At 42.8% G+C, this 16,666-nt stretch overlaps 1 protein-coding gene across 1 annotated transcript in view; it reads right to left on the bottom strand.

The window, feature by feature from the left end:
• The window catches only part of MINDY4 (MINDY lysine 48 deubiquitinase 4), a 95,089-nt gene extending 82,304 nt beyond the window's left edge, over positions 1–12,785 (bottom strand). Inside the window, exons 1-4 of the mRNA XM_027828862.3 lie at positions 11,906–12,785; positions 7,080–7,384; positions 3,868–3,987; positions 2,035–2,255 (exon numbers count right to left, since the gene is read on the bottom strand). Coding sequence (XP_027684663.2) covers positions 2,035–2,255; positions 3,868–3,987; positions 7,080–7,157 — 419 coding nt within the window. The 5' untranslated portion in view covers positions 7,158–7,384; positions 11,906–12,785. The remainder of the gene's footprint in view (positions 1–2,034; positions 2,256–3,867; positions 3,988–7,079; positions 7,385–11,905) is intronic.
• Positions 12,786–16,666: the final 3,881 nt, after the last annotated feature.

The raw sequence follows: 16,666 nt of genomic DNA, 5'->3' as shown, positions 1-16,666 counted from the left end.
TTTGGAGCAACAGAGAAGGGGGGGTGAGACCAGGCATGTCACTGGGGTCACCCCTCCCCTGGCTGCACCCTGAAACCCCACCATATGCTACTGGGGAGGGGCGAGAGAGCAACGTGGGTGTGTCTCTTTAAAAACAGCTGGGCACTCCTCCCTGCCCTCCCCCGCCGGCCTCCTCCAGGGAAACACTGCGCAAGCCCAGAGACTAGGGCTGTCCGGCTTTGGAGGGTGAGGGTCATAGAGTCCCACCGAGGCACAGAAAGAGAGTAAACCTGCGCCATCACACTTCCTGCCAGTCGGGGCCGCCCTGCGTCCGGAGCGGAGAGCTCGCTGGTCAATCATTCCTGCCTCCTTGCGCGCGCGCAGCGGGGGGGTGGGAGAGAACGGTCGCCTGCTTCATTGCGCCTGCGCGACGGAGGTGTTGAACGGGAGCGGAGCGCGCAGCTTACAGACGCGCCCTCAGGGCTCGAGCTCCCTGGCTGCCCCCGCCGGCGGGCAGCCCGCCTGTGGGGGAGGGGGAGAGGAGCTCGCGCCGCCTTGTTTCAAACTGTCTCACTGCGGGGGAGAGGGGGAGGTGCGGCGGACGCGTTTGCTTTCAGCATCTCTCTCCCTCACACTGCTGCAGACCTGCCATGTCGGTAGGGCTCTTCCCTCATTTGGGGTGAGGCTTTATCGCTGGCTGAGAGGCAGCTGGGCAACACGCTTAGAAATCCAGTTTGTTCAGCCTGCCCGCGCATTGACCCTGCTAAAGGAACCAAGAGTAAAGCAGGGGCAGCTACAGAGGACTTGAAAGCCATGGGAGCGAGGGTCCAAGCATGTTTCAAATCGCCAGAGGCTCTGGGCCTTCAATTGATCTAGCCCAGGGGTTCTCAAAGTGGGGGTTGGGGACCCCTCAGGGGGTTGCAAGGTTATTACGTGGGAGGTCACAAGCTGTCAGCCTCCACCCCAAACCCTGCTTTGCCTCCCGCATTTATAATGGTGTTAAATATATAAAAAAGTGTTTTTACTATATAAGGGGGGTCCACACTCAGAGGCTTGTTAACGTGAAAGGGGTCACCAGTACAAAAGTTTCAGAACCACTGATCAAGCAAATAGAAGAACCTGCTTCTAAAAGTGTTCAGTTGAAGCATGGTATCTAGCCTAAACTAAACATAAACATCTGAACAACAAAGGGACATTAATATTGAAAAGTAAGTCATAGAAAGGATTTATACAAGCTCCACACTGCAGGATATACAGTTGGGTAGAAATGGACTTAAAATACTTGAGGTTGTTAAGTTAGTGGGGATGAAACAAATACTATCATGCCTTTTTTTATGGTTCTGATCCTATGTACTCTAGTTACAGAAAAGAGAATTTATTACCTAGAGATTTATCACTAAAAGCAGTGGTGGGCAACCTGTGGCCCATCGGGGTAATCTAATTGCGGGCCATGAGACATTTTGCTGACTTTGACTGTCCGCAGGCACGGCCCCCCGTAGCTCCCAGTGGCCAGGAACGGCAAACCGCAGCCACTGGGAGCTGCAGGCACAGCCCCCGGCAGCTCCCAGTGGCTCAGAACGGCAAACCGTGGTCACTGGGAGTTGGGGGGGGGCGTACCTGCAGACAGTCAATGTCAGCAAAATGTCTCACGGCGTGCTATCAAATTACCTTGATGGACTGGCTGCAGGTTGCCCACCACTCATTTAAAGGCATGCATTCATACCTGAACTTTCTCAAACATCTGCTATAATAGCTCAGAACCCCTTGTACAGCAGAATGAAGATGTAGGCTAGAGAGACTGTCAAACACCAAGTATGATAGCAGAGGGCACCCTAAGACAAATCTCAAGGAGCACATAATTAAGAGGATGGTCTCAATTTAGAATATATTCACCTATATTGATCATAGTACCCCATTTAATAGTGTGGCAAGTTAAAGGCACCTAGGAAAAGGTGACAAAACTGAACGTAAAAACTGAAACCTCTTTATGTTTGTAATTTTGAATGTAGGAATTAGACTGCATACATACTTACATAAAGTAAAATGGAACTATACCTGTAAACTTCAGTTTTACTTGCATCAGACACAGTTGTTCTGCCATGCATGTCTTCATCTGAGTAGTCATTAACTAGTGATGTTTCTATACACCTAGACTGTGAGCTCTTAGCTTGTGGAACTGAAGCTACAGGACTTGTGATGCATCTGGTGGTCCCAAAATGTTCAAGAAAATAATTGGTGATAACTTCAAGAATTGTTTTCAGTGGATTCTCCTTTGCCTGGAGAGGGGGAGGAGGGAATACGTTGCTTTACAACTACTGAAAGTCTCCAGTTAACTTTAGTTAAAACAGAAGATTGAGAAACATTTTAGTTTTACAGTGCAGCAATTTAAACCGGCTCATGGTCTTTTAGGATGCACTGAGGGGTTTTGCAGATATAAAGTCATGTTAGTTCATAAATGGTATGATTCAGGAAAATATTAAGGAATGTTGAGTAGTCAGAGATCCAGTTTATTTTACACCTTAAAGATTCTTAAAGAGTCAGAAGATTAAAACAGAATAGGTAGACAGTGAAACAAAACATTCTTTCTCCAGTCCTTTTTTCTTGGCTTCATATTTAAAAATATTTCTTAATACAATATCCAAAGAAATTACTAAAGTGATATGTTTATTCCAGTAAGAAACTACTCCTTGGGAAACTGACCATAATGGATTGAACTAACTAGAATATTATACATGCAATAATAACTCAAACTTCTGATTTCTGTTCTGTTTTTCTTGCAAAAAAAATCTTTAGTTCTGCAGCTAGCATTAGCTATCCAATTAGATATAAGTAAATGCAATCATGCATGTTGAACTACATTTCTCAAATGTTGGTTTTAAAAGAAAGTCAGAAATATTGGGTATCAACCACTTCTGTGTAAACGTAACAAGGAAAAGGTACTGAACAAAACATATGTCCTTCGAAACCAGTAAAAAACTACACTGTGTAACCGTACAAAGCTGAGCATTAAAAGCAAAACCAAACCTAACATAACTATGGTTATACCAGGATAATTGCCACTCATTTTACATAGTATATATTGTTCGAAAGTATCCTAAACAAATTTACATGTGTACCATTTAATGTTTCCAGCAACATCTGTAGTTGAACAAGGCTACCACATACAGAAGCACAATACAGTATTTTGGGACAAGTGAAGTAGCTGAACATGATATACCCATAAAAATGCAGGAGAAACTTGGGTAGGTAAAATTACCTGAACTGAAATATAGTTAGGACAGCCGTGCTAACACACCTACTCTTACCAAAAAATAAATAAAAATGTATCGTCTACAATGCCCATAAGTGGTAAAGGCTTAGTTTTACAAAAAGTTTTGAAAGCATCATCTGATAACAGTGCCTGTAAAACCAGGCAATGTTGCATTCTTGTTCAATTCTCACTCAAGATGACGCTTACTATCCATTCTGTCTGGGTTAGATTCTGGTGTACAAAAAACTTCATTTGGAAAATGGGTACACTAAAAGTGAATAATCTCTGATGGAAAATTAACTGCTCCCTACTCTAAATAACGTTTATGTAGACTGAAGTTATAATAAGAGTTAGTGTTCCATCTCCAGCCCTTAACCTTGTGCTATGCAACTTACACAACCTCATTACCTCAGCCCCTCCTTAAAGTCAAAATGTAGATCAGGTCTATTCTTTACAACCAGTAATGGGAAATGACACGTAGTAAGTCCAGCTAACAGCTCTTTGTACTTTAAAGTAACCCCATAATGATGATTCTTGTCTGACCAGTTTTTTTAAGATTGCTTTTAACATGTAATAACGTATAACTGTTGGTGATGCTAACTTCTGGCACTTAAGTACAAAAGTGAAAATTCCCTTACCTTGTTTTGTTTGTACAAAGATTGTAGATGCAAAACATTTCGCAGTTCATTTCTATTGTTGATGCTAAGTGCAGTACGTGGAAATTCTCTGTCCATAATGGCACTTGTCTTTTTTAAACCCTCAAGGGAAGAAATGTCAATTTTAGACATACCGCAGGAAACTGTACAACTTTAAAGTTTACAACATCTTTATTCAATAGGTCATACCTAATTTGAAGCTTGCTATAATTGCTACAGCACATACAGCAGTAGTGCTTAAGCTTCCTATTATTGTCTTAGATAATTTAACTATTGCTATATTATCTAAACTTCTTTTATAATTAATCAAGGGAAGACTGCAAACACAATGGTTACATTATCCAAGGTGATGCTTAAAACATTTTTACAGTACTTGTACGTCAGGAATAAAATCTATATGCTCACAATATATAAAAAATAATAAAGCTTGGTTATGAAATATGTACACCAGTGGCTTGACTTTTTCATAGGTGCTGAACTTCAGAATCTCATTAATATCTGATGGGGCGGCCAATATTACCAGTGAAAACTGGGCCTGTTGTGAATATAAATTCCCAGAATAATTAGGCAGCAGCTGAAAATCTTTAAGAGGATGCTGTGAGTTTATAACATGTATCTGAAACAGTAGCTTATGTTTTTATAGTCTAAACACTTCCACTGATCAGGTCTCGTTATATTTGTAGAAAACAGAGATGTATTGTATGTTCAAAGGTCAATCAGGCACGCATGACATCTGATAATGGCTGTCTGGAAGGCCTCGTATTCCTCCTGTGTTGCACAAGCTGTTGGGTATTTTCAGAAAGTATTTGACCATTAATAAATAATAACTTGAATCTGCTTTGTAATGTATTATCTTTTGTCTAACATAAAATGTTGGGCTTGATCTGAAGAGACCTTAAAGCAGGCTAAAAACCAATCCAAAATTTCAAAATGTATACTTCTACAGTACTCTTGTGGTTTTCTCCAGTTAAGAGAACCAAAGCACGACTTTTAGTTATATGAAGTCTCTTTCTAAACTACTTAGTGAACTTATGAATCAGGTTGAGTTGAAAGATTACACAAAAATGATTAAGAGCAGTCCCAGGACAAGATTCAAATATTAGATCTACACCTGAATATCTTATAAAATCTCTACTTTAGAAAGACTCCATACAAAGTTGCCCTGAAATGCTAGGTTTGGAGAAGAATCCCAATTTTAGTTTAAACAATGGGAAGGCTTCAGAGTGGTAGCCATGGTAATCTGTATTAGCAAAAACAACCAGGAGTCCTTGTGGCACCTTAGAGACTAACACATTTATTTGGGCATAAGCTTTCGTGGGCAAGAACCCACGAATGGGAAGGTTGAAGCTAAAATCCAGCAAAACAAATTACTTTGCTCTCATGAGACATGAGATTCCTACTTGATAGTTACGGTGAGAGACTGCTTTAAGGAGTTAAGGTGGCTGGCTTCAGTCACAAAGATGTGTGGCAAAACTGCTAGTGAATGATTCTCTGCTGCAGACACCATGCTTCTGAGCTATGAAATAGCTCCATAGAAAGTCACATGAACACACAAAAAGCACTATGGCAGAAATGAAATAAAAGCAGCCTCTTTTCAATTGTAGTGTGTCCCTTGCTTAATGGCAGAATAAATTCCAGGAGCTGAATCTGGCACAAGTGCTAGGTTTTGGATATGAAGGACCTTGAAGCAAGTCTTGTATTTGCCCATTCTGCCATCATCCCGCTGTTCAGTTTAAACTGATAATTTTGATAGTGGTTCGCTATGTGTTCTATGTACATGTCTAAAATAAAAAGCAATGCAATATTTTTACTGGAACATCTTGGTACAATGTCATCCTGGCAGATAACTTCTGCTGTACTTTGAAACAAAGAGTTGGTAGCATAAGACAAATAGAGAATTAAAACTTGTTTTAAACTAATTCCCATGGATGGGAACAGCATCTGGATCCTGGAATCCTAACTATCTCAAACCATATACTAAAATTATAGCTCTAATAGGCTGGGGTGCAGATGGAGAATATTATGAGGTGAAGAGTGGATAGTACAGAGATGTATGAATGTGGGGCTTTCTATAATCCCTACCAACTAGGGCCTTAACTCTGAGAAGGCTGAGAGGAGACATGATAACAGTTGTCAAGTACATAAAAGGTTGTTACAAGGAGGAGGGGAAAAAAATGTTCTTCTTAACCACTGAAGTTAAGACGAGAAGCAATGGGCTTAAATTGCAGCAAGGGAGGTTTAGGTTGGACATTAGGAAAAACTTCCTAACTGATAGGGTGGTTAAGCACTGGAATAAATTGCCTAGGGAGGTTGTGGAATATCCATCATTGGAGATTTTTAAAAGCAGGTTAGACAAACACCTGTCAGGGATGGATAATAGTCCTGCCACGAGTGCTGGAGACTGGAGTAGATGACCTCTCGAGGTCCCCTCCAGTCCTATCATTCTATGATTCTGAAAATGTGTTTTTTTTATTTCTGATCCTAAGTTTGGTATGAGCAGCAAGAACATTATTTAGAGTGGACGATAACGCCTTACATGGAGTAGCTTTTTTAAATGGGGCTTCCAGAAAAACTAGTTTTTCAATTAACCCTTATCAGGATTTCAGTTTTCCCTTTAATATCTGAAACTTTCCAGAGGGAGCTGCATGAATGTTTGAAAATTAAATACATTTAGAATGGGATTTTTTTACAACCATGAAATCAGTCCCCTATGCATAATTCATGATTGTACTGTTTCTCTGTATTCCCCTGCTCCCCACATCCATTCTGACTGCTTGATCTCTATTAGGTTTGGAACACCTAATATTTAGACAGTATCAGAATGGACACTTCCCAGTAGCCCCCAGAAATATTCCATAACCTTTTTAAAGTGTCGATGGGGGCATTTTCAACAAAACAGATTTTTATTTCCAAAGTCATGTTTCTTAAGCTAGGTAAAACCCAACTTCCGTATTCAGAAGTGTTACTGTTAAAGAAATGCCTTATGGGAAATGTAGTCTACTGTTTTTATTCTAATAGCTTGTTACAATGTAAATACAACCACCCAAAAACTGGAAAAAGTCTTTCCTCTCCCCTTCCCTCCCCTCTCCAAGCATCCCTTAATCTCTTTCATTGGCGGGGTGTGTGTGTGTTCATGTGTTGTTTTGCTAGGGTCTCTCACATGCATTGACTGAAGCAAAATGAGACAAAATTACCTTTCTGCTGAGAAATTCTCTAACCAAAGATGCAGCCACTTCTTCCACAAAAGAGTTATCCATTTTATTCCAAAACATACAGGGGTGTTCTTTACTTGATCAAAATTGGTCATTAAAATTTGCTGACTTCCTAGCTCTTCCGTTCAGCCATTAACCACTGCATTCCTGAAGCAGACAGCTCAAATTGCAGCCTGCAGTACCCTCCTCTGTTGCGTTGTCATGGATTTGTTGCCATGGAGACTGTGTGTCATCAGAGATGGCCAGAGAACTCCTCCCCTCTGTCAGAAAGTAGATTTTTCATGCAGCTGAAAAGAGCTCTTGTGTTAACACTCAGCATGCAACTAGTGTGCATAATATTTCTATTAAAGTTCAATATATTGTAAACATCAGAGATTCCAAGAAAACCGTTCTCAACTTGGGATCATAATACTCAAATCTCAGGTTTCAGAGTAACAGCTGTGTTAGTCTGTATACACAAAAAGGAGTACTTGTGGCACCTTAGAGACTAACCAATTTATTTGAGCATAAGCTTTCGTGAGCTACAGCTCACTTCATCGAGCTGTAGCTCACGAAAGCTTATGCTCAAATAAATTGGTTAGTCTCTAAGGTGCCACAAGTACTCCTTTTCTTTTTACTCAAATCTCAGTTTACCCACGATTTTCTAAATTATTTACTAACATATTTAATGAAAATTTGCCTGTTCATTTTAGTGAGCACTTTTCTAGATCCACATTTAAATGTCAACATTGGCATTAGAGTTTAGAGGTAAGCTTACTACGTATGACAATATGAAGCTATTAAAGTTCTTGGAGGCATCCTAAAGGAACAATATCATAGATACCAAGGCCAGAAGGCATGACTGTGTTAATGTAGTCTGATCTTTTGTATAAAATAGGCCATAAGTCTTCCCCAAAATAATTCTTACAGTCTATATTTTAGAAAAAAACATTCAATCTTGATTTAATAATTGTCAGTGATGGGTAATCCCCCATGGTTCTTGGTAAATTGTTCCAATGGTTAATTACCATTATTGGCAAAAATCTATGGCTTACTTGCAGGCTGAATGTATCTAGCTTCATTTCCAGCCATTGGAATAACTGTGCTTGACTGAAGGGCCCAGTATCAAATTTTTGTTCCCCATGTAGATACTTAGACTGTAATCAAATTACCCTCTTAGCTTCTCTTTTTAAACTAAATAGATGGATAACTGAGTCTCTTATGTGGCATATTTTCTAATCCTTTGATCATTCTCACGCCTCTTCTCTGAACCCTCTCCAATTTCTCAACATCCTTCTCGAATTGTGGGCACCAGAACTATTCATAGTAGTGTGGCAGCAGTCCCACCAGTGCCAAATACAGAGTAGAGAGATTGTTTGTAATCATATTGTAGCAGCAAATGATTCACTTTTCAAACACCAGCAACTAGTAAGATAATATGAAAGCTGAATTTTTCTACCTTGGCAGCTTCTGTTGAGGTGGGAGCATTCAGCAGTGGAAATACCCTTGTAAGATCTTAGTAAAACATGAACACTATATTTAGGCTGTTATACATTTTCTATTACAAATTCTGAGATGAGTTTAAGGGAGTCAAATACAACATTTTTTCATAGTTCATTGTAGAAAAAATGCATAACAAAACATGCATTAAGATGAATTTCAGAGTATCACAATGAAATCAAGGTTGGCATGCCACATTTTGCTGTCTCATGCAAGCCAAAAAATAACTTCCATTTCACTTTTCTGTTAAGGTATCTTTACTTGATGTGCTGCACATTATAATTGACTATGTACAGAGGGCCCCTTCCCTAAACAGATGGATACTCTAGATCAGTGGTTCTCAACCAGAGATACGTGCACCTCTGGGGGTACGCAGAGGTCTTCCAAGGGGTTCATCAACTCATCTAGATATTTGCCTAGTTTTACAAAAGGCTACATAAAAAAGCACTAGCGAAGTTGGTACAGACTAAAATTTCATAAAGACAATGACTTTATACTGCTCTAACTACAATATCTATATACACTAAAAACTATGCTTAAAACAACAACAAAGAATTAGAGTCCAAAAACCACGGGGAAGACTTGCTGAAGCAAGAGGGGTCATAAGAACAGCCATACTGTGTCAGACCAAAGATCCATCTAGCCCAGTATCCTGTCTTCTGACACTTGGCCAACACCAGGTGCCCCAGTGGGAATGAACAGAACAGGTAATCATCAAGTGATCCGTCCTCTGTCGCCCATTCCCAGCTTCTGGCAAACAGGCTAGGGACACCATCCCTGCCCATCCTGGCTAATAGCCATTGATGGACCTGCCCTCCATGAACTTATCTAGTTCTGTTTTGAACCCCGTTATAATCTTGGCCTTCACATCCTCCTCCAGCAAGGAATTCCACAGGTTGACTCTGCATTGTGTGAAAAGAATACTGTACGTCCTTTTGTTTGTTTTAAACCTGCTGTCTATTAATTTCATTTGGTGACCCCTAGTTTTTGTTATGAGAAGGAGTAAATAACACTTCCTTATTTACTTTCTTCATACCAGTCATGATTTTATAGACCCCTATCATATCCCCCCCCTTAGTCGTTTCTTTTCCAAGCTGAAAAGTCCCACTTTTATTAATCGCTCCTCAAATGGAAGCCGTTCCATACCCTTAACAATTTTTGTAGCCCTTTTCTGAACCTTTTCCAATTCCAACCTTTTACAGCATCCATCACGGGCAGTAAGAAGAAACTGAGAGGGTGCATGGCCATTGGTGTCCCTTATACTGGTGCATGAGCGTGCGGCTCCGGAGGGCACTATTGCCATCCCAGCAGATACCACTGAGGGAAAAATCTCCAGTAATGGTGCATGTGGCATGCACACACCTAATGTGGAATGAATGAGTAAGCACTCAAAGAAGAATCATCCTTACCCTGTCCTGTTGTATCTTTCTTACTGCCTTGTGGATCAATGGAAAAGCATGTATCAAAACTCTTCCGAAGTGCAGAAAGAAAGGAAGGGTCTGATAGGGATACTAACACTGCCCACTCTGGAACAGAAGAGGCAACGCTTCTTGTTGGACCTCATTGTGAACAGGTCCACAACTGGTTGACCCCAGCTGCAGGAGTTGGTCTGAACCAGCTTGTCCTTTAAGGACCATTTATGCATCTGAGTGCTGTTTCTCCTGAAATGATCTGCAAGTACATAGTTTTCCCCTGCCAAATCAAATATAGGGCCACAGGCTAACCATCGTGACAAATACAGCGGTCCCAGATACTTAGTGCCTCTGCATACAGGAGAGCATAGTGAGCCACCCACCTGCTTGCTGATGTAATTGTCTATCACTACCTGACTCCGTACTGCTTTTGAAGTAGGTCCTATAATCCTGAACATGGGCATTTGCAAAGCTGATATGCTGGGGAGGAGCCTGCAGAAACCAGAGGAGAAGATGGGAGTAGACCTTGTCCTCCAGGAGTCTGTCTAGTAGCCATTTCCTTCTCCCTTGGCCCCTGCCTTCCCCATCTCCTGATTGAGAGAGTAGTAGACTTCTCCTTTGTTAGCTTTATTGATGTTTCTTTCCTGGAGCTCAGTGGAAGAAAACGCTTTATTTCTATGATCATAATCAGGAGGTTGCAGCTCTTCGTGCTTCACTAAGTGGACCTGATGCAGAGCTGAAACACTAATAGCTTGGGGCTGTTTAAAAGAGTGGGTCCATCGGGCATGGTGTCTTGTTACGATTTTTAGCTGCCAACTTCTCAGAGACAAAACATCATTATCTCCAGCTTCTCTACCACCTTCTGGAAAAGCTCCCAAACTGGATCAGTATTTCTGTGGCTGCCTTCCTCCAGAGAGATGCAATGTGGTGTTGGGGGCTGAGCCGGAGGGGCTGCCACTAGTTGTTATGAGGCAATAGTTCTCAACCTATTTACTATTGTGGGCCACATACGCAGCTTACTGTGTTATGTGGGCCACATCCACACAATATATATACTACCTGTACATCGATTTTAAAAAACGAGGTTTTATTCAAATCAGCACAGTACCTTTCATTTCAACATTGGCAAAGGTCTACCACGGTCATTTTAAATTAGCAAAATAAGTCAAAACATTAATTGTTAACGTTAATTAATTTACTGCAAGGGTGGCATATAGCATGGTGTATTGCCACCTTGATTTCTGTGCTGCTACTGGCAGCGCGGCTGGGCTGAGCACCCGGAGAGTGCGGCTGTGAAGCCTGCCTGCAAAGATGGGGAGTCCTGCCTGATGTGGGGCACCCTCACATCTGGTGTGGGCACCCAATCCCCCACCCAGGGAATGCTCCCCGTCACCCTACCCCCCTGGGATTGTCCCCCCAATGGCCAGACCCCCCTCAATACCTGTCTGGGTGCTCCCCAGGCAGGGTGGGCAGTACAGCTCAAAGCTGTGTCCCTGACGCACTCTTGCCCCTGCCCAAAGTTGCTCAGTGGACACTTCCTGAAGTCGGACCCCTGCCTGTGGAGCCTGGCTGCCATGAGATGCTCCCCAAGGCACTCCCTGCAATACTCTTTTTATTAATATAACTAAATAATTTCTACTACACTATATATAATCTAAATGTAAATATCAGACATAATTCCATATTGCAAGTTTGGGCAATCTGAACTGCAATGATGCACAGTTCAAATGATACTACATAGATACAATCCTCTATAGGTGGCCAGTTTGTAACAGCTCTCAGACAGCAGTGCTTACTTTGTACTTTAAGGTTCATATAGGAAAATTGCAATGAATAAACTTTCATTCACACACACATATAATACTACTACTACTAGACTATGCTGCACTATATAGTGTAATTTAATAGCAAGCTTACTTCCTCCGTTCGTTATTTGTCTCGCTGCCGTAGATGTTATGGGTGGAGCTGGTGCTGTTATGGCGCTGTGGCGGCTACAGCTGCTGGTGACGCGGCGGCTGCGGTGGGTGCTCTCTTCAGCAGTGTTCTCCTCGGGGTTCTAAACCGTCACTCTCTCCTCAGAACCCCTGAAGGTCGTCTCTCGCTCTCGATCCTTCCAGCAGCTCTTCTGCCTGCTCAGTCAGCTGTCCGATCTCTCTCTCAACTATCTCATTTGACTGCCTGATACACTGTTCTATCAGCAGCGAGACCGTTACTGAGCATGCTCCAGATCTGACCCTTTAGTCTCACGTTTTATTTTTAGCCTATTTTTGCTCTGTGTGTGCCCAGTAGTTTTAATAACCTCCAGTAACCTTTAGCTTCTACTCTGTAGCCTTTAGTGACCCATATTTTCAGCTATGGGACCTGAAGTAGCCTTTTGGTCTACAGCAACCTTTAGTTGTTTACCATTTTAACTTTCAACTGGGTATGCTAAGCCCAGAGATACTTCGTGGCCGTACTTTGTTCTACTTGTAGCAATCATGTGCTCCACAACTTCCAATTAGTATACAGCCTTCAATTTTTCAAATGTGAAACGACACTTACTTATTTTAAAATGGAAGCTAGGGACCTAAGATGGAGTTCATGGAATTTTTCCAGTATTGGGGGGCGGGGGGCACTCTGAACACTCTGGCTGATGCTGCTGGGCCCAATCCTGCAGGTGGGCTGAGCACCCTCTGTTCAACTGACACTGCCCCCAGCTTTGTGCCCTGGGTGCCTGCCCTGCTCGCCCCTCCCTAGTTACAGCCCTGCCAGAGGTCTTGTTTCTGGGGGAGGAGATCATGTGGTTTCATGTGACTTAATTAGGTTCCTGTGGGCCTGGAGGAGATGAAGCATCTGGGGATGATGATATTACCCATGCCACAGTAGATGGCCTAAGCAGGGATTATCAAGATACAGGGTTCACAAAACCTTGTGTGCTATACACATGGTACTGTACATGTGTGTCCAGAATGAGCTGGTCCCTTAGTCACAAATGGTACATTTTGGCAATGTTTATATGTGAAGACTTGATGTCCATGACTTATTTTTATTGTAATTCAGTGGGGGTAGTTGAGAGATTGATTACCTGTTTGGAGAGGAGTATCACAGCCTGTGACTTCAGTTGTTACCCAGATATTTCCACAGATGCTTCATCTCTTAGGACTGGCACTGTATCTTGAAAAGGCTGGGAAATACCATGACTCTGGATGGCCATACAGTGATGTGTAACCCTTGTGCCAGATGTCATTAGCAGTAGAAAGGGGAGGCAGGTTTAGCTGTTCGCTAGAGGTTCCATTAAAAAAAATCTTGAAGTCCCCATCTAGAGCTGCAATCCCATTTCTGGCTCTAAGAAATTAAAACGTTAACCCTTATGGCCACCTTTAATGGCACTTATCTCCCAAATTATATTGGAGGTACACAAAACCCAGCTATAAATGGCCAGCTCCCTAAATGTCTGGCTCTCAGCAGAAATCCCATCTGTGCTTCACCTGCAAGTTCAGTCAACCCTGACCTCATGTGAACACAAGGCCTCTCTGATCTGGGGACTTGATCTGGCCTGCTGCTCAGCTCAGTCCTCAAGTCAGCTCTCATTCTGAGGGCTGCTACTGCTCCCATCCTGTTGGCTTGGGTTCCATGCTGCCTCTTATTAAATGGTGCTTCAAAGGGTATCTCTGTTCACCCAAAACAGTATTTCAAAAGGTATCCAATCCTCTTGACCATCTTGGAGCAGGCTACCCAAACTGGGCTCAATGCCTTTGAGATTAGGGTGGGCCACTGTCCATTGGTTAACCCCATATGTTCTCATACTTTCTCTTTCTTCCATATAACTTCAGTCACACAGCAAATTTATCACCATTCATACGTGTGGCACACAAGGTGATTCCAGATTGTACATATGTGACCACTTTATGGGACTGTTGACATAATATGCTAATGTATACCTGTCATCAGGTAGAAAGTCCATCAGTTTTACCCCATGGGAGAACCAAAGAGCAGCATATGCAAATAACCTTAGCAAGTGGGAACATTCAGATTCTCCCCCTGTACCTCTAGGGGAAGTCACAGCTTCTGTTCAGTAACTTACTTCCTGTCATTTACAAGTGGGCAGGAGGAATGAAGCTGGTCCCTGCAGGCAGCTTCAGGTGCAATGTGAAAGATCCAGTTCAGAAAAAAGACTGTTGGAACACCACAGTCTCATATTACTCAGTGAAGTATCTGATCTACTTGCACCAAGTGAGTAATGTTTCTGATGCTACAGTATTAACGTTTTATAAATACGCATAAGCAATACAGACATCCGAATGAATAACAAATGCATGATTATAGCAAACATTTCTGCTTTTTTTACCTTTTCAAAGAAAGTTTTGCTTGAGAAGTTTCTTGAGGTTTTTTTTATTTGCCTGATCTTGAGGACTGGCTGTCATGCATGCATCTTTCTTCTATGCCATGTTCTCATTTGGTACACCTGTGCCTGCTCTGGGAAAGCAATCTCAGATAGATGGTATTTTTATAATAACACCCAAGATGTACTAAGTACTTCCCATACATTCAAGGACAGTTCCTGTCCCAAGTAATTCCAACTCTGAGAACAGATAAAACTGGAGAGAAGTTAGGGGAAGTGGGAACAACAACTAAGTCAACTTATTTAAAGGTTGACATGGTGGAGGGTGGAGGTCTAAGTGGGTTTGCTTCACTGGTGTGGGAATACACTATATGAAAAGTAATGCACATTAAAGGAACTTTCCTCGGGCTGAACAGGAAATTAGTAATACCAACTAAGTTACAGCAGAAAGGATCCAAAGAAGGAACCAATAATGAAGCACTCCTGAAACCCTTTTAACAAATCTTCACTGCAAGCTAGTCCTTGGTCTGGAGTGGAACTGCCTTGCAAGCCTTGCGCTCTTGAAAGGCAAAGACCTGCATATTCAAAATCAAACATGGACATGGTAACAATCTCACTCTCAAGGACTGAAAATTAGTCTAATTAAACACTACTTATGTTTCAAGAATCTATTGATTTGAATTTGTACTACCAAAAAAAGACCTTGAACATTTGTTTAATTGCAATAGTTTATAAAAACAACAGGTGGCAGCATCAGTCTACTGTAAAAGTCTTTTACTTTTAACTTTCTCCTGCCACCTTTCGGATCTTTCACTGTAGGTATCCTAGAGATGAGTTTACAGGATGATACATCCACTCTTTTTTTTACTAAACTTTCTAAACTTACCTGTGCTGCATTATCTGAACAGACTGTAGCAGGGAATAACATATGTTGCCAGACATACTTTCAGTTGTGAATGTGACTTGGCCTTTTTGATATTCTATTCTCCAAAAAGTTTCAGTAGTAGCCTAGTGATCAGATTATTACTGAAAGTCTAAAGATTGGTTCCCACTTCTAATTTGAGATTAGCAGCGGGGGACAGCAGAGCAGCACACAGCAGGAGTTTGCCTGGGATTGGTGAGAATCCGAGTGCGTTTTTGCTGAGTAAGTATCCGAGTGTGTGTTTGCTGGGAGGGCAGTGTGAGAGCCTGAGCGAGTGCCTGATTGGCTGGTAGCCTGCAGGGGGCGGGCATTGGGGCTGTCTGTTTGTTTGTTTCAGGGAAGCCTGGCTGTTTAAAAATAGCCAGAGCTTCCGGAACCAGCTGAGCGGCGGCGAACCAGCTGAGCAGCGGGGGACAGCAGAGCAGCACACAGCAGGAGTTTGCCTGGAGTGAGCCCAGTGAGGCTTACATCTTGCCAACTTCTCTGAGGAAGCTCATAGTAGGAAGGTGATATGGAAGGGGGGGGGGTTCAGCTGTTGTGACCTGCACTGGATGTGCCATGTTTGTCTTTCTTCCACAGGACAGAAGCGACTTTGTCTGTACAAAGTGCAAGCTGGTCTCCATATTGGAAGAGAAGATTGAAGGTCTGGAGCAACAGATAATGACCCTGCGTTGCATACGAGAAACTGAGGATTTTCTGGACAAAAGTCAGGATATGCTTCTACGGGCACAAAGCTCTAAAGATTTAGAGCAGGTTGCACAGCGGAGCCAAGAGGCCAGTGAAGAGGCTTGGCAACATGTGACCTCCAGAAGAAGAAGGGGGAATGTCCGGGTTTCAGCAACGCGGACACAGGTAACTAACCGCTTTCATGTTCTCTCCACAGGTACTAATGTGGAGAGTGGACCAGATAATACATCTGAGGGAAGGGAGCAGAAGGAGACTCCGCTGGTTGGAAGGCATGAGATGCACTGTCCTGAGATGGGGGGTTCCACGACCACCACTCCCAAGAGAAGGAGGCGGGTGGTGGTGGTCGGGCACTCCCTCCTCCGGGGGACTGAGTCATCTATCTGCCGCCCTGACCGGGAAAACCGAGAAGTCTGCTGCTTGCCAGGGGCTAAGATTCGTGATGTGACGGAGAGACTGCCGAGACTCATCAAGACTGCCGAGACTCATCGGATCGCTACCGCTTCCTGCTTCTCCACGTGGGCACCAGTGATACTGCCAAGAATGACCTTGAGCGGATCACTGCTGACTACGTGGCTCTGGGAAGAAGGATAAAGGACTTTGAGGCGCAAGTGGTGTTCTCGTCCATCCTCCCCGTGGAAGGAAAAGGCCAGGGCAGGGACCGTCGAATCGTGGAAGTCAACGAATGGCTACGCAGGTGGTGTCGGAGAGAAGGCTTTGGATTCTTTGACCATGGGATGGTGTTCCATGA

The sequence above is a fragment of the Chelonia mydas genome, chromosome 2 (genome assembly GCF_015237465.2).
Source record: "Chelonia mydas isolate rCheMyd1 chromosome 2, rCheMyd1.pri.v2, whole genome shotgun sequence".
NCBI lineage: Eukaryota > Metazoa > Chordata > Testudines > Cheloniidae > Chelonia > Chelonia mydas.
Note: the sequence above shows the minus strand (reverse complement) of the source record. Positions and strands in the feature narration are given on the sequence as shown.